Source organism: Grus americana, chromosome 1 (genome assembly GCF_028858705.1).
Source record: "Grus americana isolate bGruAme1 chromosome 1, bGruAme1.mat, whole genome shotgun sequence".
NCBI lineage: Eukaryota > Metazoa > Chordata > Aves > Gruiformes > Gruidae > Grus > Grus americana.
This window is the reverse complement of record NC_072852.1, coordinates 208,302,990-208,327,380: the sequence shown is the minus strand read 5'-3', so window position 1 is coordinate 208,327,380 and position 24,391 is coordinate 208,302,990. Positions and strand designations below refer to the sequence as shown.

The 24,391-nt window shown below is 37.1% G+C and overlaps 1 protein-coding gene across 2 annotated transcripts in view; it reads right to left on the bottom strand.

The window, feature by feature from the left end:
- The window catches only part of SLC36A4 (solute carrier family 36 member 4), a 123,151-nt gene that overhangs the window by 47,213 nt on the left and 51,547 nt on the right, over positions 1-24,391 (bottom strand). For both annotated transcript variants that reach the window (XM_054809666.1, XM_054809673.1), the window contains exons 9-10: positions 22,277-22,446; positions 15,384-15,553 (exon numbers count right to left, since the gene is read on the bottom strand). In XM_054809666.1, coding sequence (XP_054665641.1) covers positions 15,384-15,553; positions 22,277-22,446 — 340 coding nt within the window. The remainder of the gene's footprint in view (positions 1-15,383; positions 15,554-22,276; positions 22,447-24,391) is intronic.

The following is a 24,391-nucleotide window of genomic DNA, read 5'->3' as shown; positions in this document are numbered from 1 at the left end:
TAGAAGGACTGTCAACAGGCTGTAAAGAGAAAAGAGTAACCAAAAAGGTAATGACTAGCTCTGTAGATTTAGCTAGTGCTCCTGATCTGCCACACTCACAAAAGTGTGAAAAAGGCAAAAAAGATGCACAGTGATCCCATTCTTCCCTGTTCTCAGAAATGACAGCCTCCAGTAAGTGGCCTAGATGTGATATTTCTCTGTTACAGAGGCACAAGCTAAATCTGTTCAGATACCATGATTCAGAATATGATATAATCAATCACATAAATAAGACTTACCCAGAGAAAAAATCGTCCCCATCTACCCTCTCTCTCATCCTCCTTCCCTCCCAGTAGGCAGGAATCATATTCTGAAGCCAAATTTACCATCCTAGGGTCTTTGGATACACAAAGTTATTCAACCCTATGAAACCCTTTTTAAGATGTTTTTGTACAAATACAAGTTTCTCATTGATTTACTTGATACTGGAATTCCTCCATTTCATAGAAATATTTGCACAGGAGGCAGTATTAGGACTTTTTGTTGTTGAGTCTAGTAATACAGCGCAGCATGCTTACAGCAACTTCCAACAGCCTTCCTGAGAACAATGCATAGTCATTCCTCCTTAACTTGTCAAGTATGAGCTGAGTTTTCCTTACAAGAGACATATGCATGAATAATCAAAATGAAATATGTTATCTCAGTATTTTCCTGAAAGGAGATTCTGCTAGTGTTGCCACTCAACTTTCTCCTGGATTTCTAACTTTTCCCCCCAATTGCCTCCCCCAGTTTCTCTTCCACAGGTTCCTTACTGCCCTCCCAACAGGCATTACACTTTACTAGTAGTCCAGAATTGAGCCTTCAGACTAAACATCTAATGCTGAACAGAACACACAATATTAAATTCTACCCATCTTCCCAGCAGTAGAAACACCCAGTCTCCAACCTATACTTAAGTTTTATGAAAAATTTGTATTAACTATCGTCATTCACACCATCAGCTGTCTTTCAGAAGTGGCTGAAAAGTTTGAAGTTAGGCTAACTTTGAGCACAGGGTTGGACTAGATGACTTCCAAGGGTCCCTTCCAATCTTAAATTCTTCTATTATTTTATGATTTTAAAAGCAACTTGTGGGGATACATTGATGGAACAATTGTATACACCTAATTCCTTTGGAAACCTGACTTTGAACCAACTAGCCTTCAGTAGTGGAAATTATGTTTCAAACTAATCAATGTTTGTAGCTAAATCATCTTATTTGATTAGACACACTTTCCTTGAAAATCTTTAATCAATTTTTATTAAACTGCTTCACAGAGTGAAGGCTAATAAACTTGCCCTAGGCATTGGAGCTGGGGCAAGTGATTCTACAGGAAGAAATTGCTTAGCATTTCTTCTGTCCTGGATTCTCCTTTATAATACAAAACAATCTTGGCATTTGGTACATCCTTCCACTCTTCTCTTATTTTTAGAAGCTACTAATCTGCCTGAACATAATACCTTGTACTTCAAGTAGAACACAACTGGCAGGAAGTCTCTTCATTGGCATATGATTCACATTTACAAGATTACAAAATACTGAGTCCAAGAAAAAAAAAACTAAAATGTTACTTTAAAAAGAACTTGAAATATTGACTTTCAAAACTGCAACACAAGTTTTTACAGACTTAGATATAAAACTTTCTTTCACATATCACAAGTGTAATATTACTGCAAATATCTTAACTGCTTGTCAAGCTCTACAAAACTATGAAATCAAACTAAATAAAAAAAAATAAATAAAAAAATAATCCATCAATGAACTTTTAAGAACATTCCTCCAAGAATGTTTCTTCTCCTATTCCCATAATAGATAAATGTCCTTCCTACCAACGTGTTAAAGAAAGTACTAAACTGATATGTAGGAAATATATAGTTTCTAAAAGGCCACTACACAATTACACAAAACATGTCAGTTGGCATCAACAAAATTCTTAAAAGACCTTTTGAAATTAAATGTCTCCAATTTTCTTTCAAACATTTAGGTAGGTAATACCAACAAATATTTCATGTAATCATGGTAATCATAATACAACTTCTTATATTTTCAGAGCACAGCATTGTCATCATAAAGATTTTTATCCAGAAAGAGAATATTTATGCAAGTGCAAAAATTTATCTATAACCATATAGCAGTGGTACAATATTGCACATGTGCACCATTACACTGAAAGGACAGTAGACAGCTGGAATAATTCAAGAAAAATAATAGGTACAATAATTCAACTCTCATTTCAAGCAGGTATTGGATTATATGCAGTAAGAAACATTTATTTGATATGGAACTTCCACCTGTAAAGAATTACTTTTCCTTAAAATCTATATATCCATCCTGATTCAGATGGAAGAGGTTCTTCAAATTCAGCTCCCTCGTATATCTGTACTTTCCTTGCCCTTGAAAGTTTGTAATTTATGAATTACCTGGCCAGAGTCTGCTGAGCTTAGAATAGACCAGAGGAAAGCAAGATAAAACTACTGCATATATCATAAGAAATCTTAAACCATTTCGGATCTGCATAATAAATTTGTGTACTCCACCTAACTTTGCTTAGACCAATTACATCGTTGTTTCCATAGTAATAAGCTTTAAAGGAAATAAAACAGAATATAAAAATATTGACTTGACTATTGATATTATAAAAATATAAATTAAAAGAAAAATAAGCGTGTGACACACACGGTGTACAAGCTAATGAGAGGTCTTACTCGACAGTCATATCAGTGGTCTTGGTAGTCCTGGCTAATTGATTCTCAGTGTCAAAGTTCTCGCAATGTCCAAGAGCTATAGCCAAAATGGCAATTCGAGCAATTCCCTGACCTGCTTCATACCATACATTTATATAACATGCATTATAAGATATCCTACTACTTGTGAGAAGACAGAAGACACCTCTATCTTAAAAGCTAAGTTATTTTTTTGACTCAAACTGTAGAAATCTGTTTGACATTTTGCATCAGCTATCTTTATAAATCATGCCATGTGAAAACAACTACACAGCCATGCTACTCGTCCTAATTGAAGTAATTTTGTTTCTGTAATTGAAGACTTGTTACATTTATAGAACTGGTCTGAAATTTGGTAAAGCACCAGGATGAAAATAAGAGAATATCTGCTAAGAGAATTTTTAAATTGACTTGCTCCAAGAGAACACAGAAATAGAATGAAATAATATGTACTTTTTTGGTCTTGCATCCAAAACTGCTGCCTCCTCCCTTTTTTCTTTCTGTGGGACACAGTAACAGAACTCATCCCCTATGGCAAGCAATGCCATCATCTGTAGTTACAGAACATACTAGATACCAACTTAAGCATGACAAACACCTTATGAGATTCCGCTGCAGGACAAAAGTTTCTGAAAGTAAAAAAAAAAAAATAAAAAAAGATCAAAAGAACATTTTTAGACTTACTACGACTCCTCATTATTGGCAACAGTGGAAACCAAATCCATCTGGGAAGGTGAGTAAACAGGTTTTTTCCTCAACCAGTCAGGACTGCAGTGAACAGAAGTCATCACACATTGATGCTAGTCTAATCTGAAAATTCATCTACATCTTTCTTTGCTAGAAAACTGTCTTTAATACTAAAGTGCAGGTTTTAGCACAGCACAGACATTCTTCTGATGTCCTTTTCATTTAAGCTCCCTTACTAAAGTCTGAAACATTGCCCCAACAATCAGCCAAACTGGCACACAAATTAAGGTACTTCAACCTTAATGCAGAATCAAAGCTTCCAGTACATACACCAAACAGCACAAAGGCCAGACGAGGCAAACTATTAATACCAATGAACAGCTCCAGTCAGGAGTTCACAGAAAAACATCCTTTGGCATCCTCCAGTGCTTTAGGCACCCCATCCACAGGTGGCCTGTGCTCAGTCATCTTGTCAAAACTGCCCTCTGAGAGCATGGCGTATCAGTAAGTAGGACATTCAGCTGAAACGCTGTGGAATATATAAAACTTCAAAAGGAGTGTGTTGCAATTTTCAAGCTTATAATTAAAATGGGACTGCCTGATACTGTATTATTATCAGTTATGTATGCTTTGTTTTACCACAGAAATGACTTGCTAAAGAGTTACCAGTTTATTGGACAGTAATGTGATTCAAGATATTTTTTACTGAAGGAAGAACTATAATTTAAATAACCTTACTAGAAAAACTCGCATGAAATAAAAAACGGAATTTAACTCCAAAGTTCAAAACACAGAATTTATACTTTTCTGTGTTGCAGAACGGCTTTGATCAATGAGCAATTACTGCAAGTCAGACCACAACACATTCCATCACTTGCTGAATTAAAAAAATAAACGAAACAGTTAAATACAGAACGTGGGGGTTGTGCTGATTAGTGACTCCAATCTGCTCTTTTCTGATCAAATGCCAAAGCCAGCATGAGGAAGAAAATGGAATTACATGCCAGGGTAGCAGAAAAAAAAACAGAGAGAATAGGAGAAGAGTAAGATATCCTACATTTGTAAGCAGTAAACTGTTAATTTGACTCATGTATTGTAAAGTCATCCTGTAAAGACATTCCTCTTCCTCCCTTCATGCCATAAACTGAAAAATACAGCATTTCTGGTTGTGCCAGGAGAAAGGTCTGAGGCCACAGTGAAAGTCAGGTCTAGGAAAAGTTCCAGGTTAAAAAGAAAAAAAAAAAATGGGCGGGGGGGAGAAGGAAGAAATTAAAAAAAAAAAGAAAAAAAAGAAGTTTACAGGATACAACAGGAAAGAACAAACGAATGAATCCTTGAACATGACTTTGAAAACACAAGGATTAAAAAGTGAATAGGATAGCACTTGTGCTACAGCTCCCTTAGAATTTCCGTAACTGTAAATCAATGTTGTTCATTATCATTACATCTACACTGTGGGACCTTATCAAATGAAAAAGTACAGATAAATATTTAATAATATTTAACTCAGATCAACCAAGTAAGCATAGCATGGCATCCTATTACTTTTGGTATTGCCATTATCACAATATACCTTTTCAACCCTGTGTTGTGTATCAAAAGGCAGGAAGGAAGACATATGCCAATCTCTTGAAAATAATTGGGAGATTGTTAACAATGTCAAGCACCATTAGCTATTTCCTCTTAACCAGGCACTAGGAAAAAGGGGTATTTTTCCATCTGCCTTTTCCTTTACTTTCCCCTCAGGAATCTTTGGATCTTATGGAAATTTCAAGTCTAGGAATCACTAGATAGATGTAAAATACGTAAGTAGTACATGCAAAAATAGCTACTGCACTCAGTAAGCGTGACAGAAAATCACTGACTTCTGCATGACATTTAAGAAGACACCCCATAATGACCTTCTCTTCTAAGTCAGTTCATGCATAGAAATATAATGGGCCAAAATAACGGAGAGATTCAAAGTCATGAACATATTGCAAACAAAGTTCATTTTTGATTAGCTAGAGAATATACATATTTTTGTTATTAGGACAAAGAATTTTCATATTACCATTTCATTATATTTGTAAGCATACAGATGGAAAATACAGTGGAACAAAAAATAAAAGTAGGGTTGATTAGCTTTAAAATTTTTAGAAAAGAAAGACAGGATTGAATTGCAGGCAACTGACCATGATTTTCAGCATCACTTCTCACTCTTGAGAAGGATTCATCATACTGAATGCTAGATTTATTTCTCTCCTGTATTCCTTCAAATAGCCCAAAGAAGGAAAGAAGCACTTCTTTGGCCCAGTTCAGCTCATCTAGAAGCAATTATGTAAAATAGATCAGATGAATTGTGACATTCCAACTATCTAACTAGGATGACCATTGCAGGTGTAGAGGTCCAGAGAACAGACTCCTGCACGCTAAACTAGATGACTCTTAACCCATGAAGCACTTTGCAACTTATGCCATACCTCACCTAAAATCTTCAGAGCGTGGACTGCCACATAGATTTACACTGTAAATGGTATTATGAATCTTCAACTTGCACTTCACAGTAAGTCACTGTAGCAGAAGTAACTAAAAGTATTTGAAAATAGTAAACAGAGTCTGGTGATTTTTATTCACTGTATTTGCTGAAGGCATGAGTTAGAAAGGAATCTCTAAACTGTTCAAACGTAATATAATTCTCATCTTTTTTCCTGGCTTCCTTTGCACTAATAACATCTAAACTACAAAAACAAAATATTAAGTCTTATCTCTGACAAAAAACACTTTTCACCATGTACAGAGTGATTTTGTTAACGCATTTAAAGAAGTTATGCCCTATGCAGGAATCCTTAGTGAGACACAGATATAAACCACTCAGATATTCAGTATTACACACTGGCATCTACATTTGCTGCACTATTTCTGTTACTATACTCTCATTGCAGTACTTGACCATCTCATAGTAAATACACGTATATGGCTTTGGAATGCTCCTAAATACTAAGTATTATATCCAGGAAGATCATATGAGTTCTTCAAGTAACACAGAATGTCACAGCCCAAAACTAAACCCATCTCTCCTGAATAGCAGCAGGATCATAGAATCATAGAATCACAGAATGGTTTGGGTTGGAAGGGACCTCAAAGGTCATCTAGTTCCAACCCCCCTGCCGTGGGCAGGGACACCCTCCACTAGACCACATTGCCCAAAGCCCCATCCAACCTGGTCTTCAACACTTCCAGGGAGGGGGCATCCACAACCTCTCTGGGCAACCTCTTCCAGTGTCTCACCACTCCCAGAGTAAAGAATTTGTTTCTAACTTCTAATCTAAATCGACCCTCCTTCAGCTTAAACCCATTACCCCTTGTCCTGTCACTACACTCCCTGATAAACAGTACCTCACCATCTTTCCTGTAGGCCCCTTCAGGTACTGGTAAGCTGCAATTAGATCTCCCCAGAGCCTTCTCTTCTCCGGGCTGAACAATCCCAACTCTCTCAGCCTGTCCTCATAGGAGAGGTGCTCCAGCCCTCTGATCATCTTTGTGGCTCAGGATAACTGAGCACATGTGTTACTTCTCATCAGGCTCAGAAGTGTATCAAGAAATTTGCTGTGCTAGAATTTCCTTTAGGAGCAAAGAAAAAAAAAAAGTTAAACTTCCCATATTTTTTTCAAAGTTTCAAGTCATAAATTTAGAAAACACCAGATTCATGATTTTTTTACAGCTACACTGTCACTGAAAATTGGTAAGATTGATATTCAGGAGATACCAGATAGGGAGTAAGCAAAAAGATTGCGCTGTGGTATTGGATAGGAAAGCTCCATGTTTTATAGATTAAAATTATACTGATATTGAAACCAGTCAGATGGAAACTGGTATAAACCACAGAGAATAAAGTTCATCTCATTTAGAATTACACATCTACAAAATAAACTTGCACATGTAAGAGTGTGGTGCCACACAATTCTGCCTTCATTGCCGTGTATAGAGCAGGCTCCTGACTGCCCAGCCCAGCGGTGCCGTTACTACCCAGCCGTCACCAGCCGTCCCAAGGAACCCAGCCGGTATCAGTGCCTGGCACAAAATCCATAAAGCATTAGAGAAAAGGGATCCTTATAGTTAGAAATAAGAAAAATAAACATCACCAAAATTCATATAAAAAGTGTCAAAAGCAAACTGGAATAGATTAGATTAAATTTTGCAAAGGAACCTGTAAAAGAAACCATAACTTAAAAAAAAAAAAAAAAAAAGGCCCTGCTATAAATCCAATTTTCAATTAAAATACTATAATGCTTTTTCCACAAGAATTCCTGCAGAGTTATAAAATACATATTTAATGCTAACACTAAACTGTGGTAAGTAATAAGGTGCCTTTACTAGGAAGTAATTCCTGCCCCAGAATAGGATCAACTATTTCAGAGTACATAAATGCACTGCTAAACTATTTGTTCTTAAGTGGTTTTTTTTAAATAATAAAACAAATGTCCCAAAAAGAAAAAGCAAGCAAATTTTATGACAAAGACGTTGCTGTTATTTTAAAATACTTTTAATTTTTATTACTATTCTTCTAAAATCTGCTATTTTTCACTTCAGTCACAAAGCCCATACTCTTCTTCCTATCCAATACCTAGAAAAATTTTTGGACAACAGCTATGCTTCAAAATCTGAATTTATGCACAGAATCTTAATATATGAACCAAAGGAGGCCAAATCAACACAGCATTAAAAAACAATTAAAACAGAATTAAAAAAATAAATAAAGCAGGACAAGTTTAAAGCTTTCAATAATTTACTTCACAACCTTAACTTTCTGAGTAAGGTTTTAAAAGTATAACCATTTGCAAGTAATATCTTGTTTGGGTCCATATCAAAGTCACTGTTAAAGAAGATTTGATGTCAGCTGAAGCAACGGACCAGAAGGAAGAACCAAACCAGTTGGCTTCACAAGGCTTTGCTGAATACTAACGTTATACCATTCTGCTGGACCCTACGGTTACTTCTGGAGCAGCGCTCGGTTTAGAAAGAAAACCCCCAACCCATTATCTCATACAATGTATATTCACAAGTTAACGTCTCTAGAACAACCAGCAAAAAGAAACACTTCTAGCATCATTCAAATACTCCGTAACGTTTAACCTTTAATCATAATCCATAGATGTCTGGTATCCATATGTTAACATCAGGTAAAAAAAAAAAGTTTAATATTTCTACTTTGAGAAAGAACATTAGTTATTATACGTACATAAAGTGATGCCTATACCAATGGCAATTCCTAAGATGTGCAATAATTCATAAGGGCACATCAAAAGAAGGAAACCATCATCAGGACACAACCCTGATATTAACAGATCCATTCTTCTTGCAAAGATACTCAAACAGGTTGGAAGAACCTGGATTTTACATATCTATTTCTCATGCCTAAGCATATGCCTAAAAACCACACAATGATGCTTGTTCTCATCTCTCGACTGAAAACCACTGCACAGGATCTTCTACTAGGAAATAAGAATTATGCTCATCAGCCACCCATATCCAAGAAAAAAAATACAAACACACACTGAAAAAAAAATTGGAATTAATCTAATATTTCATTTTATTCCTTTGACAATTCATACACAATTATTTTGTGTTTAAGCCCACTTCAAGGGGCCTGTTAACAGTTCACACAAATATCCTAAAACCCATGTGGAATTTTTTTAAATCACAAAGTTAACTATTCAATATATCTGTCATTAATATCACTCTTTAAAATGAACAAATTCTTATTAAAAAATTCTGTGTCTAATGACTGATACACAAACCACTTCTGTAGAAATGATTATCACTTAATCCTAAAAGCATGTATTAAAATCTATATAGATCTTAAAATTCCTTCGTGTTACCTCTGCTGCAGCTACCCTGAGCGAGTATTTTATCAGCACAATGTCAGTGAACAATGTAAGATATCTGGTAAACATCATGTTATCTTGTGTCTAATTGTTCAGCATCAAGAACTGTTCTTTCCTAAAACCAGGTACAGTTAAAATGGGGAAATATTTAGACAAGCATAACTGGTAAATTCAACTGAATAATGCATTTATTCTCTTGGTAAAATTACACACAAAGCTCAGGCTAATTTTTTTTAAATGGAAAGCAGCTCAATAACAGCTCAGTTCACGCTCAGCTGGATCAGCCTTTCAATTCAATTTGTTTCATTTTAAGCTAACAATCAAAACAGCTGACAATTCAACCGATATCCCCATATCCATATCCATATGCAGTATCTCTTAATTTTCATTTTAACAGGAGCACTGTGGCTGCAGGAATGCAGCTCTAAATTAAGCTGTTAAAAAGACATCTCTATTTCTCGTTTGGATGAAAGATATTATTAACTCCCAACTCCAGATTTCTCCATTGTATTTGCTGAAGCTCTTCAGCAGCTTTTACCAATTCACCAAAAAAAAAAAAAATCTTTCAGTACTATACTGAAACTAATAAATCAAATGCAACTTATTATTTAAAAACTAAAGTACCACTTAAATTGTTCTTTTCCATGTTATTCCTTTACTTCTTCATGGATTTGCTGCTACCATTCACATTAAAACAATTTTCTTAAATTTTATTTTTTTTTATTTTTTTTTTAATTCTTCCAACACCTCCAGCAAGCACAATTTAATTTTATTGCCCTTCTGGCAGAAGACATGAGTAAGTCTTTGCTAGACAGTAAGCAAGACATTTACATTCTACTAGAAACTTACAATCTTGCCCTGTCCTAAATTTTTAACCACAGTTTTCCCCTGAGGCATCAATAGAATTGAGTATGTTTGATGCTATTCAGCATCAATATTGACTAATGCTTGGCAGTTGAAGCTGGTGATGTCTCCTCTCAATCTCCATGTGCTCAGCATATTTTGAAGTTGTTAACACAGGAGAATTAACTGTTTAGGCTCAGCAAAACCTCTTCAAACTCTCCCCACTTCCATCAGTGTCAGGTAAGCAGGAAAAAGAATCTCATGATATAATGGCAGCTTATTTCAAGCAATGCACTAAATAGGACTCATTTGGGTAGAAGGTTTTTGTCTTTTTCTCCCCAACTGGTCTCTCAAAAGATAAAAGTAAAACTTACACTGTTCTATGTAAAGTAATTAACAAAGTTTTAAAAATTCAGCCAGGATGGTCCAGTTCCTTCAGAAGCAAACTAAAAAGCTTCACACTCAAATGATTAATCCCAATGTGCAATAGCCACAACCCCATCACACGACAGGCTCAGCTAAGGGTTGAACCGTGAGCACGGTGTCCAACTGTATCCAAGCAGATACAGCAAACACAGATCCAAACTATTTTTGTGACATGCGTTTTAAAGATATAAATTGAGGGTAAATAGCTTCAACATTAAAAAAATTCCACTTTGACAGATATTTCAAAGTACTGAAGTTATCTAACATTCAAATACCACAAATGCTAAGTAAAATCTGTGAGAAAACAAACGTAAACCATTTACACTTCAATTAAAAATGCATACACGACAGTAACAGAACCTACTGATGCTATGAGGATGTGGTTGTACTATCTGAGCATAATCAAATAGATTTTCTGTCCTCTTATGTCTTACAAGGAGTGTCTCTAACTATTATGATAAGCTGAACTGACTCACCAAAGGACAAAGCTGATAAGTCATCAGGCAGAGATGCTGGAGATCCTAGGCACGTGCCTGGAGGACTCCTGTAGTGATGAACTTCCCAGCACAACCTGAGGACAGCCAGTGAGTATCTACACAACACTGCACCTCCATATCTGTTCTCAGTGCTTTCCAAATCCTGCAGTGGCTCCTGTCCCATTCCTTCTGTTTGTATGTGTTCCTAACTCCTAACTTGGCCCCCCACAGTGATGCTTAGTCCAGCTTTCAAGCATAGTTCTGCCTAGCTAGCTACAAGACTAGCTCCCACCTGCTTTCAACAACTACCAAACCCAGTCTCCAGCTCTAGACTGGACTTTCACCAGAAGCCTAGCTCATCCTTCCGGTCAGCGCACAAGGTGCTCGCCTGAGTTTGTAAAACAACGATTTAGTTTATGAAGTTATGATTTATGAAGTAAGGTGTGATCTTCCAACTTGTGACACCATACACAGTGAAATCCAAGCAAAGAGGAAGAGATGTACCTCTCTTGGAAATCAAACGGAGAGAAGTGTTCAATATCAAATGCGGAGGAAACATCCCCCTCCCCTTTTCTTAAAATTCAAAAGTATCTGACTTGCATTTTCACCCATGCAATACTAAGATGCTTTTAAATTAGAAGAAGCAAGAAAAACAGTAGGGAACAAGGTCTGCCAAGTCATTTGTGTTCCCTCTTTCCTTGTTCAAAAGTACAAACAAGGGGTTATAACCAAAGGAAAAGTATGCTTTTGCCAGTCTAGCACTCTCACAGCAAAAATACCCCTTACTATTTGCTTTTACCTTGAGTAATAGCATGTCAGAGTCTTGAAAAAGCTGCTAAGAACAGATGTGAAATTTCAGACACTTACTGCAAACATTTTCTTAAATTTATTTGTAAAATCCTTTCCAATATGGTAAAAACCAATCTTCTGAACAGCTTTACCAATCCTGTCTAGAAAGAGTCAAGGTGATCTCACTGCTCTGCAGGAACTGCTCAGTGAGCCAAGACTGACCTAGTCCCAACGCAACGACCACTCAGCCCAGCCGCGCACTTCCCAGTGCTGGGTGCACCCCTCCACTGCCCCAAGCTTGGAGGTTTGGCTCAGACAGGTGACATTAAGGGTTAAGTGTATTTTCTATAGTGCGCTTCAGATAACGTCTCTTTTGTGAAACAATAGCAGAGGAAGCAGAACATGGAAATCTAAAAATACATAATATACTCGTGATCATCCTCCTGCAATGCTAAGTGCCCAAAAGTGAGCAAGGAAATAATGAAAAACCCTAAGCAATACCTATGGGTTTCTGGATGCGTGTTACATCTCCAGTCATTTGCCAAGTCCTAACATAAAACAAACCTTACCAGACACAAAAAAACCCCAAACCACCCAACACTCTGGGGTATGCTTTTTCTCAGCAAGTTTCTGATATACTGTAATGATAAAAGAATGACCGAATTTTTACCTCAGTAATGCAAAAGCCCCCAAAATTAGTAATAACTGATTTTTCAAGTCTTCTCTTAAAAAGCTAATGTGTTATCAGCAACATAGCTGAAGTTTCTCTTTTCAGACAATTATTTTCAATCAAGCGGAGTCCCTTTAATCAGTGTATGACCCCTGAATGGTCCAGACATTACAACATATTCTGTCACTGATACCAGAACCATTTAATTTTTAAAACTCAATTTAAAAGGCTTTGGATTTTTTCTTTCTATTAAAGAAACACTTTCTGAATCATATTAGAAACCATGTTCTGCACTTAGTCAAAGTGAAGCATTATTTAAATCAATTCTGTTTATAACCAGTGCTTCAATGAAAAATGACAGAGGATGGAGCTTACACACACAATTGTTGGTGAAAAAGTATTATAGATACTGCATGTATACAATTTGTAGAAACTACCCAAAAAAACCCTGAAATGGCAACTGGGATAAATACAACTTATCACACAAAAGCCTGGCAAATATCAAACACTGAAGAACAAACTTTTAATTTTATTTTTCTGTGCCTTGCAGCAAACAATTAAATACTCTTAAATATCCCAGGAACACCTGTAACACCACAGCAGGTCCATTTTACAGATTCACATCACAGATAAGTTTTAATGCACAAACCAGAAGTCTGAATGCACAAACCAGGTCCAATTTTTCTACACACTGATTTTTTTAAAAGAAATAGAAATATAGCATTCATTTTATACTGAATAATTTTAAAGTATTTATTATGCCTTCAGAAAATAAAGACCATTTGCTGCTGTTTTTTAAAGAAAGAAATATCTGGGGAAAAAAAAGCAGCACAATAAATAATTGCATGAAAACAAAAAGAAGAAAGAATATGTGCCAACATACCTCTGGGAAAAAGGGATCCACCACAATTCATGCTGGATTAGATTCTTCCTGTCCCAATTCACCCAACTGTAGTTAATTATACCCAATAGGCAACCGGTCCTTTTGCAAGTCCCACTCACAAGGTACCCCACCTCTGATTTGCTTACATTTCTTTTTACCTTTTACAGACCCTTCTTCCAGATTTTAATCTTTCTTTTTCTACTTACTTTTCTTGGAGACTGTTCCACAGTTTTGCCTTCCCAGACTAGCCACTACTTACAAAGCTCAGTATTAAAATTGAGAAAACAAAGAAACAAACGATCAAGCTGCAGCTGAATATCATGGAGTCATTTATAATTTTCCCAAGTCAAACATGGAAATGTGCTTTGAAACCTATTCACCACAAGCTCTTCTCATCAGACACATCTCTGAAAACTTCTTTCGACCTCTAAACTCTCAAAACCTTCAGCTGTAAACAACAGTTTGGATCTACACGAATTTTAGCTTTTCAGATCTATCGTGGTATCATTGCCAGGGCAGGTTCTAAGGGGCACATAAAGGGCCACACAGAATGAGCGGAAGTTGAGGGCCTCGTGACACCAAGATACAGTTAAGACTGGAGAATTTAGTGGGGTCCCAGAGAGACACTAAAAAGCATTTTAGAGCTTGAAGCATTTTTATCTAGATGTTTCTCAGGTATTACAAGAGCTATTCATCTGTCTTCAATCTTAAAATCTTAACAGGTTCACTATGCATCATGAACACTGGAAACCGAACACAGGCTATATGGTACCTCGGGACATTTGCATGTCATTATACAAGAAAGCTTTTCACTTTTTTTCCTTTTTTTTTAAATTTCACATAGCAGATGTATTTTCAGAGCAGCAAGTTATTAGATCGACGGTATTTCCTTTTGCTTACTGCAGTAATTAAATTGCACTGACATTAAACTGTTTCTCTCAACAGGGTTGACCTTAAGAAGGTCTCACTGGATGTTCAGGTTCTCTCTGATAACAATTATTAGCTGCCATCCGGCACATTAGCCACTGGTCAGCATTCACCAAGAGAACAGAGCCAACAGAAACGAAACTCTTCTCTTTCATCAATACTTACCCCCTAAAAAAATAAGGTTTAGCAGGTTTTGCTTGTTTGGCAGTTTTGATTGTTTTTAATGTAAACAGCTCGTTTCAGTACAAATGGTAGAGTCAAGAAGCCAGATTTGTACTAGAAACAATTTTTTATAACATCTTTGAGAAAAGCTTCCTATGTTACTCAGCACTTTAGATGGGAGCTGTAAAGACAAACCTAAACTTCCTCCTCAGTTCATTATCTTCAGGAGTATTGATTCCTAGATGAGACTGCTCACCATTCAATGAGCGCTGCTGCTAACTCCTAGTATCTATGAGATCTACACTAGCTGTAAGAAAAGCAGGGACACAGTAGGAGGGATGGGAAGAGTAGGGGACAAATGAAAAAAACAACAGCAGTAAAAAAGGCAGTGAAGGGAGAGATACAGAACTACTTTGGAGCATTATCACCGAAAATAAGTGGCGCTCCATGAACACTCTGGCCAGGCATCCGTGTTTGCCAGTGCTGTTTTATGGATACAGAGCAGCACACCTTAGGCTTAATCCTCCGACCAACAAAACAGAAAAAGGGTTTCTCCATGAGCAGCATGTACTGCAGACTGCATAGAGGAATGCTGACAGGAAACTGTAATATGTGTCTATTAAAAACTTTAATTCTAAGAAAATTATTTTCAAGTTGGCAGCTTTAGAGTGTTATTGGCAAAAGACGTGGTTGTCAAATAATCGGTCACAGCTACTAAAAAAAGTGTGGTTAAAACACAAATACAACATTAGATTCTCTTGTTCATGAAAGTCAAAACATACTGAATCATTGAAACAAAATTTCAGGTTTGCTAGTCTTGGGAAAATAAATAACAAAACATGCATTTAAATAAGCAGGCCCCAACAACGTGTAATAGCAAGTTTTTTTATGGGCGTTCTGCACATACTTACAGGTTGAGCAGACTAATAATGCTCTCACCACAAGCTCAGTGAGTAACTTCCACTTCTGCTCCACTTTGGAGGTGACAGCTGGAATGAGAATCTCCGCAGGGACATAGTACTGAATCGAGTAGGTCACAAAAATCCCAAAGGAGTACAGAATTTTTACAGACTGATACAACCTGTTGAAAATATTTACACACATGCATGTAAGCAGCAAATTTTTCATAAAAAACTAGCTTGCTAATGGCACTAAGGCTATACATACATATATGTATTTCCCCCCCAGCATACAAGAAGATAACATTATCTGCTTTGCAAGTTATAACTGCCTATGAAATTGCAGAAGTTAAGACAACTACCAAAATATGGACACCCCCCCAAAAAATATCAGTATCATGCAATCATAAATTAATAAACTTAAAGAAGAACAGGTTAAACAGCCAACAGTTATTTGAGAAAATAAAATTCCAAATTCACATCAAATATAATCTGTACATTGACAAACATTTCACAGTGGCAGTAAACATTGGACGCTTTAAAGACCAAGGCCAATATCCTTCAGATTTCTGCATATTCACAAAGTGTCCCTAAAAAGATTTTTCACACTTCGAAGAGAACACCTAAGAAATTTTATTTACTTATTAAAATTGGAAGGAGTACCTTCTAGGGCTAGAAAATATCCATAAGCAAATTTGCTTGCTGTCCATACTCTCCTGTTCAAAACCACTAGGTATAGAATACCATTAAATTACTGTGCCATGTGATGGCATTTCATAGGGTTTATAACAACACAAAGGAGAACTAGGTTCTACGGCTCCAAATTGTGCCAACCTTAAGCCAGTGGTGGATTGGCAGGATATGTTACTAAGAAAATGAAATTGGAAAAAGAATGTATGCACGTATAGAAGAGAGTTCGTTCTGATGCAGGAATGTCTGTCTGTCCTAACATAAAGAACTAGAGCTGCTGTAACTAGACAAACATTTAGGGATCAAGATTTTTTTTTTTTTCAGAGACTCTGCATTTTGTTGAAAAGTTACTTTGAGATGGTTTTAAATTCTGTGCCAGACAAAGACAAGCTGCTGTCTTGCACCACTCCAAGAATTCAGTTACATAAAAAGCAAAGTTATCTCTAAACAGACTGGTAAAAGGCACAAGCTACATTTTAAAAACGGGGAAGAATTTCTATTCTCATTAATATCTTTCCATTCTAGTGTTATTCCACCCTGCATGTCATCAAAGTATAGATAAAAATGTTCAGAAAATGCAACACAATGGACAGTTTCTTTATAGCAATATAAAACTCAGCTACATTTAACTTCTTTCTGCATAAACTGGTTCAAAATACTCTTTAATATTCCAAATAGATTAACTGATTTCAGATCATTCAGCTTTAATCTTTATGTACTTTTTTTTTTTTTAAATCTGTGCAGAACCAGAAAACTCTATCCTGTGAGTAAAGGAAAAGATTATTAGTGTTTATCAGGAAAAAAGTGTCATATCAAAGGTGAAGACAAAGAAGATATCAGTGAAAAAAGTTCACATCTACCCTCATATAAACTATATCTCAGTAAGAAATATAATAAAAGCAGCTGTGAGGCTGAGGTATAAAATAAGGAAAATATTTAAAAAAAAAAAAGCCTGAATGGGTTGGCAGCCTAACTTCAATATTATTTTGCATGGACTCATGCATCTTGCTTCCTTACCTATGTTGGAAAATAACCTATATATTGGCACTGTCTTGTGAAATTTTAGGTAACCAATACCTTTTATTTCCCCAAGATAGTTAAGTTTTTTTAGATATCACGCTCATGCTCTTATCTCACTTAACACAGTGAAATCCATTGCTATATGGTTGTAGCATTATTTTTTCCTTCATCTGTATGAAGGTTTTCCTACATCTCCAGCTTTTTGTAAACTAAATGTCTGCAGATCTACTCCAAGAGAAGGTCTCAAAGAAATTTGTTTGAGAATTTTTGTTCAATTCTCAAAAAACTAGAGTAACTCTTCCAAAAAACGTGAAGTGCAGATGTTCTTATCACTGTTACTTGTGGTTGAATGAACAGGCAACAAAGAATTATCCATGCCACCAACAGTTTTAAATTGAGAGGCATTTTTAATCCATGCTGCATAAACTATAAGCATTTGTCACAGGTTTGCTTTCAGCCAACTGACTGAAGTTATGAGTCTCTTGGTATGATTTTCTTTCTAAGAATGGAACTAAGAACACGATCAAAGCTTTTGAGTAAAGTTTTGGTTCATTTGCCATGAGGTGTTGTGTTTTCACAAATGAGAGATGAAATATTTCTCATAAACAACCTGTCATAACAGAAGATGATGCCAAGCAGACCAAAGCACTCAATACCTTTATTTGCTTCAGTCCTCAGAAAGAGGTTCAACCTCAACTAGAAAGCAAAGGCAACTTGCAACAGTAAGAAAACAAAAGACAGCATGAAGAGCAGGGAAAGAACAAATTAGATCCCTATCTGTATCTCTCAAAGCCTGGCAGGAATCACTCAAAGTGTCCTCCCTTTCAGTATCATAATCCGTATTTGTTATTAGTAAATAAAATCCAGCCAGGACTGCTGTTGACCCCTCGCCCTGTGGCCACCAAATGGCATGGCATGGCAGAATTTGTATCCATACAGCTCAGCTCTTTCCCACCACAACAGGACACCTCCATCACCCTTCCTTCAGCATTTTGAAGGAAGTGTTGAACACATGGCCAGCAATGGTTTTGGTACACTTGAGTGATTCTGAGCAGAGGAATACAGCTGATGAACTTGAATAGCCCTTTCAGCCCAGTCTTACATGCTTCTCATCTCACAACTGCAAGCCCGTTCATCAAGTTATCAATTTTTGATGATACTGAAAGACTGCTAACAACAAAAAAATCAGCTTTTTTATTAGCTGAACAAATACACAGAGGAAATTAAAAGAGTATATATGGGGAAAGAAAAATACCCTTTGACTAAAAGTACATTTTGACTAACAGGTCCTAAATTATTTGTATCAAAGGTTCGACTATCACTATAGACAACTCAATAAAGCCCCAATGACATATTCAAAGAGACAGAAAAACTATTACATCACTTTACATGGTGACATAATGGTGTAGCTAGTTTAGAAGCCACTGCTTTCGTGACACGCTTCCTTTTGATTGCCGAGCAGCTTTAAGAAATGTAGAGGAAAAAACAGAGTCACTTTTCTATCAGCTCTGCATCACTGTCCTTATTCCAGAAGCTTAGATGGATTTTAGCTGGTTAACAAAAAGAAAAAACTGACCAGCTACCCACAATTAGCCTGTAATCCTCAGGCTTCAGATCACCCCAAACCTTTAAAAAAATAATTTTTAAAAGATATTCAAAAACAAGAATCAAAGCTTTAAATACATAGTAGTTTAAAGTAAGCATCTCCATTACACAAGTTCTAAATCATTTATACGAGCTAAAAGAAGTTAACAAAAGTCTGCCTCTCTTCAATTTTACGTTTTAGATTATGTTGTAGCTCTTTTAAGGGAAAAAATCGGAAACTACTGTAATAAAACTTGCATAAATACAGCTAGACCAAATAGGGCATTTATTATGCTAAGCTTCCACTTGAATTAGTACCATGTAACATCTTGTTGAACTTTAATATGCTATAATATTTGTACGGTAGTTAACCTTTGGGTTTCATAGTAAGGGAATTGTTGCACAAAGAATGTCACTTATATCTTAATGAAAAAACAGACAGTGGAAAGAACCTTCAGCCTCAAGAAGATGAGACCTCAGCCATGGACAAAGAAGAAATTCTTCACTGGGAGGGTGGTGAGGCACTGGAACAGGTTGCCCAGAGAAGCTGTGGATGCCCCATACCTAGAAGTGTTGAAGGCCACGTTGGATGGGGCTTTGGGCAACAGTCTAGTGGAGGGTGTCCCATGCCAAGGATAGAACAGATCATCTTTAAAGGTCCTCTCCAACCCAAACCATTCTATGATTTTATGAGACCCCAACCAAGGACACTACTGAATACTAAAGCAGAACTTCCATAATCTAAATTTGCAGATGGGGCAGGACTTGGTTTGAACTGATGGTCACGTGACAATAATTATGCACTTTTTGACTATAAATATGTGCTGTTTCAGGCAAACTGTGCCCCTCCTTGGCTTGGGTCAGGAGACAGCTAGTGATCATGAATAAATCAGGTAAACTGTACTCTGTGGCTGTGTGTCCTCTCCTCAGTCAACAATGAATCGAGTAAAAAGATTCATGTCACCAGGTACCCTGCATACTTCTGAGGACATGAAAAACAATTACTAAGATATTCCAAACAGCTAAACATAACCACATGTAAAAAATACAAATTTTAATGCAGTAAAATAGAATTCTTTGGTTCCAGAAAGAAGTTGTTGTTAAAGATCAGCAAAAACAAGCTGAAAACTACTCTTTTCATAAAGTCAGTTTTCAACATATTCTAAATAATATATTATGTTGAGTGCCAAGTTGTACTCCAAAACACAATCTAAACTAGAACCACAACAATTCTCTTCTCTAAAAGCTCCAATCTAGCAGAATGTTTTTAAGAATATGAACAGTCATCTATTTAAATTAAACTTAAGAACTTAACAGGTCTAGGGCCTATGTATGACTTCTGGTCAATTCATCTGCAAGAACATCAAATAAAATGCAGAAAGCAGCAGAATTTTCATTTTCTTTATCAGGAAAGGTTTATTTTTAAGACAAGGATTGTCCACCTGGAATTAAACACATAAGCCAAGTCTCACTGCCTAGCTACATTCCAGGCTCTTTCGAATGACCGCTTTCTTATAAAAACTCATCTGCTCCTTGCGTTTTTCTAGTTCAATCCAGCCACTTACTGGCTTTTTATGTGAGGACCAAATAACAAAATATTGTCATACAGTTCACTGGAAATTTGTCTTGCTAGCACAGTTAATTGCACATATTTGTTCATCAGTACTGTATCAGCTAGACCCACAGTACTGCGCAGCAATAGCATCATACATCACGACCCATGAGTGTACCACTGAGCTGCTTGTCCTCCTAATTTTATTTGGTGCTCTGGGGTAGTAGCCAGGGTAAGAAGAAAACAGATGACTGTTATTTCTACATATGTGCCCTGAGCAGCTCTGAGGTTATTAAACTTATAATGCCAATTCTCCACCTTATAGAACACCAGTTTCCATCTCTTTTATTATCTCTTCCTTTGCATTAGGGTCTGTAAAGCCATCAGGATAAATATCATCTTATTATCACATCTGCACTGTAGCCAAGAGCTATTTGAAAACTCTTATCTGAACAGCCCCGTTAGACAGCAGGGCTGCAGAATAAAGCAGAATATTACAGCAGAATAAAGTTCATCCTGTTGCTTGCACGAGTGCAATAAAAAGCAACAGAGTGAGCAACTTTACCTTATATTCCACATTCCTCTCCCTCTTCCTCTTTTAAGAGGACTTCTCTTAAGGCACACGTAAACCCAGGTCTACCATTTAGAACAAACTTTTCACTAATTCTATTAACAGCGAGCAATACCATGTAATATTACAAATAGATGTATTCTCCCTTTCAGATGCATTGTACAGACAGAACAGATGCAGTAAATGTTTGAACACTTCTAGGTTTTTTAATGTACGTCCAATGAAATGACACAATTAAATGCATATTATGAGCAATATGCCTCAAAAAACAGAACCATAGGAAAAAATAGGAAAAAAACCCCATCACAAAATCTGTTTCCATAACAGCAGTAAAAAAACAAAACAAGCAAAAAAAGCAGCAATAGATACATGAAAATTCTGGCAACCAAAAAACCCATTCATCCTTCAAGATGCATTTTATTATCACTTCATGTATTTAGCATTGGAATCAGGCAATTAAACAAAACTTTTGAAGAATATTAAAAATGAATAGTTCATACTGAGTCCAAGGAATGAAAATGGAAAAATAGAGTAAAAAAGTAACATTTGAAAATTAAGAACACTCTTTAAATGCATTCTACTCTTTTTCAAAGGATAAAAAAGGAGTCAGCACTCAGTTTTTGCTTCACATAATTGGAGATTTCACTACTTCAATATGCAACCACAACAGACACCAAACAACCAGTAGATGTGAGCATATAACATGTAAGACATTACTTGATCAGAATGAAAACATGAAAATACTTTTCAGCTTTTCACTTGTGCACTGCTGATATACCTAATTTTAGGCCCATCAGATATAAAGGTACTAAAAAATTAAGAGCTATATTTAAGTCAATAGTTACAGTATATATCCATCTGTAGATAGATACGGAACTAAGAATGCACCAGTCGAAATAGTCTTCAGCGCTTCTTCAGCATGTGACATGTGCAGCTCTCGTAGCATTAAAAAAAAAGCTAAATAAAAATTATATCCCTGAGACACTGACAACCACAAACTTCATCTTCCTGATAGGAAGCCATTACTACACATCATCCATGGATTTGCATCTGAACTAGAAATCTATTCAGCTTTGATATCTTCTATTCCGGTTGTTTACCTGCTAAACCCTGTAATTCCACTAAAAAAGGCCACTAAATTACCAAGATATCCAAGATAAAACTAGCTGGTTTCAGAACTGCAATATAGCTGGTTGGAAACTGCATATTCCCTCCTTCAATACAGCTGGAACTAGCTTCTGCTAGAGATGCAATACTTTACTATAAACATCATTGATCTGTTTCCAGAGGCAATTCCTTTTAATATGCAAGAAATTGCTGGCCAGGGTGATAGCTCAACTATAGAAGGCACAAAGAGAGTATATACAGTATATTTTAAAAGAGTTTGAGCACCCCTCAGTTATAAGCATGACAGCACTGAGGCATGGAACAACCTCTGCAACATTTTTGTCTTCTAGACTACTGGTTTTAAATCACGTATGTACTTACCATTTATCTTGTGGCAGGTTTAAAGTTATGCTGCCTTTGATTTCATCCCCAAAGCGCAGATACCCCAGCGTGGCTAATGAGATATACAAGGTCATGACTATTCCCATGCCAATATTCAGCGCCTGCGGGAAACGCGTGGTGTCCTTCATTCTGTTTTCCAATGGGAGTACCTGGAAATGGAGGGAGAATCAATTACACTTTATGGCCTCACAGTAAGACTAGTTTTGTCCCCCCTCTCAAAGCCAATTTCCAAAATTTAGGTGTTGTTATTAAAAAAGATTATTCTACAATAATGTTTTAAAGCCTGGAAAATCACAATGTTTTATTGCAGTCAATAGAAATGCTCAATTACTAAAAAGCACCTATCTTGGTGGGAAAAGAGCATCAGTGTGGAAATATAAAGCAATATTTACAGGTTAGAAAAACTGACAAGAGAAACTTATGGTGCCCAGATGAAAATACACAGGCAATATGAAAAACACATTTTTTTTTTTTAACTGAATTGTTCAGAATCCAAGACTATCTACTATTTTTATTAGGTATGTCTCCACTATCAGTCTTCATCACAGATAAACCTACCGTGCACACAGTTGACACGCAATCTCATGCTCAGTCTCAGCTTTTCCCGGTCAGAAAGCTTGAGTCCATGACAACCAGAATACGGATCCATCCTCTTTTACATTTTACTGACAGAGATAGGGCCAGGCACACTAAGCACTGCTTTTCCTAAATGTTGTGTAGGTGCTTTGAGCCTAAACTATAGCCAAGCGAGCTTGCTGGGCTTGCCATCACTTCAAAGTGAAGATACAGGCATTACAACCATTATTGCATGCAGTTTCCTGGAGAGATTTCCTTTTACATGTACTATAGCGTATAAACAAATATACTTAGCAAGTTCCAACTTAAGTTTTCAGCCACCAACACATCGAGTGCACCCTCAGCAAGTTTGCAGACAACACCAAGTTGGGCAGGAGTGTTGATCTGCTGGAGGACAGGAAGGCTCTACAGAGGGATCTGGACAGGCTGGATCAATGGGCCGAGGCCAACTGTATGAGGTTCAACAAGGCCAAGCGCTGGGTCCTGCACTTGGGTCACAACAACCCCAGGCAACACTACAGGCTTGGGGAAGAGTGGCTGGAAAGCTGCCTGGTGGAAAAGGACCTGGAGGTATTGGTCAACAACCGGCTGAATTAGAGCCAGCAGTGTGCGCAGGTGGCCAAGAAGGCCAAGAGCATCCCGGCTTGCATCAGCAATAGTGTGGCCAGCAGGACTAGGGAAGTGATTGTGCCCCTGTACTCAGCACTGGTGAGGCCGCACTTCGAGTACAGTGTTCAGTTTTGGGCCCCTCGCTACAAGAAGGACATTGAGGTGCTGGAGCACGTCCAGAGAAGGGCAACGAAGCTGGTGAAGGGTCTAGAGCACAAGTCTGATGAGGAGCAGCTGAGGGAACTGGGGATGTTTGGTCTGGAGAAAAGGAGGCTGAGGGGACACCTTATTGCTCTCTACAACTACCTGAAAGGAGGTTGTATCCAGGTGGGGGTTGGTCTCTTCTCCCAAGTAACAAGTCATAGGACAAGAGGAAATGGCCTCAGGTTGTGCCAGGGGAGGTTTAGATTGGATATTAGGAAAAATTTCTTCACTGAAAGGGTTGTCAAGCACTGGAACAGGCTGCCCGGGGAAGTGGTTGAGTCACCATCCCTGGAAGTACTTAAAGGACGCATAGATGTGGTGCTTAGGGACATGGTTTAGTGGTGAACTTGGCAGGGCTAGGTTAACAGTTGGGACTTGATGATCTTAACAGTCTTTTCCAATCAAACCAATTCTATGATTCCCAGGCAAGGCAGGAAATCCAAGTAACAAGCTCATTTGCTGCTCTTACCCCTTTGAATTTCATCATCATAACAGATCGTTTCATGTCTTCCTTAAGACACAAACTGAAAGTATGTGGATGCTCTAGACAAACATACTTTCCCTATGTCATTCAGAAGAACTGCACACTCATCTCAGATACTCAATGTGAGAGATAATTCAAGATTAAAACACCTAATTGGACCTGCCTACATATAAGTAAAGTGTCTAAACTTCTGTAATGAAGATCGGTAACGAAGAGCTACT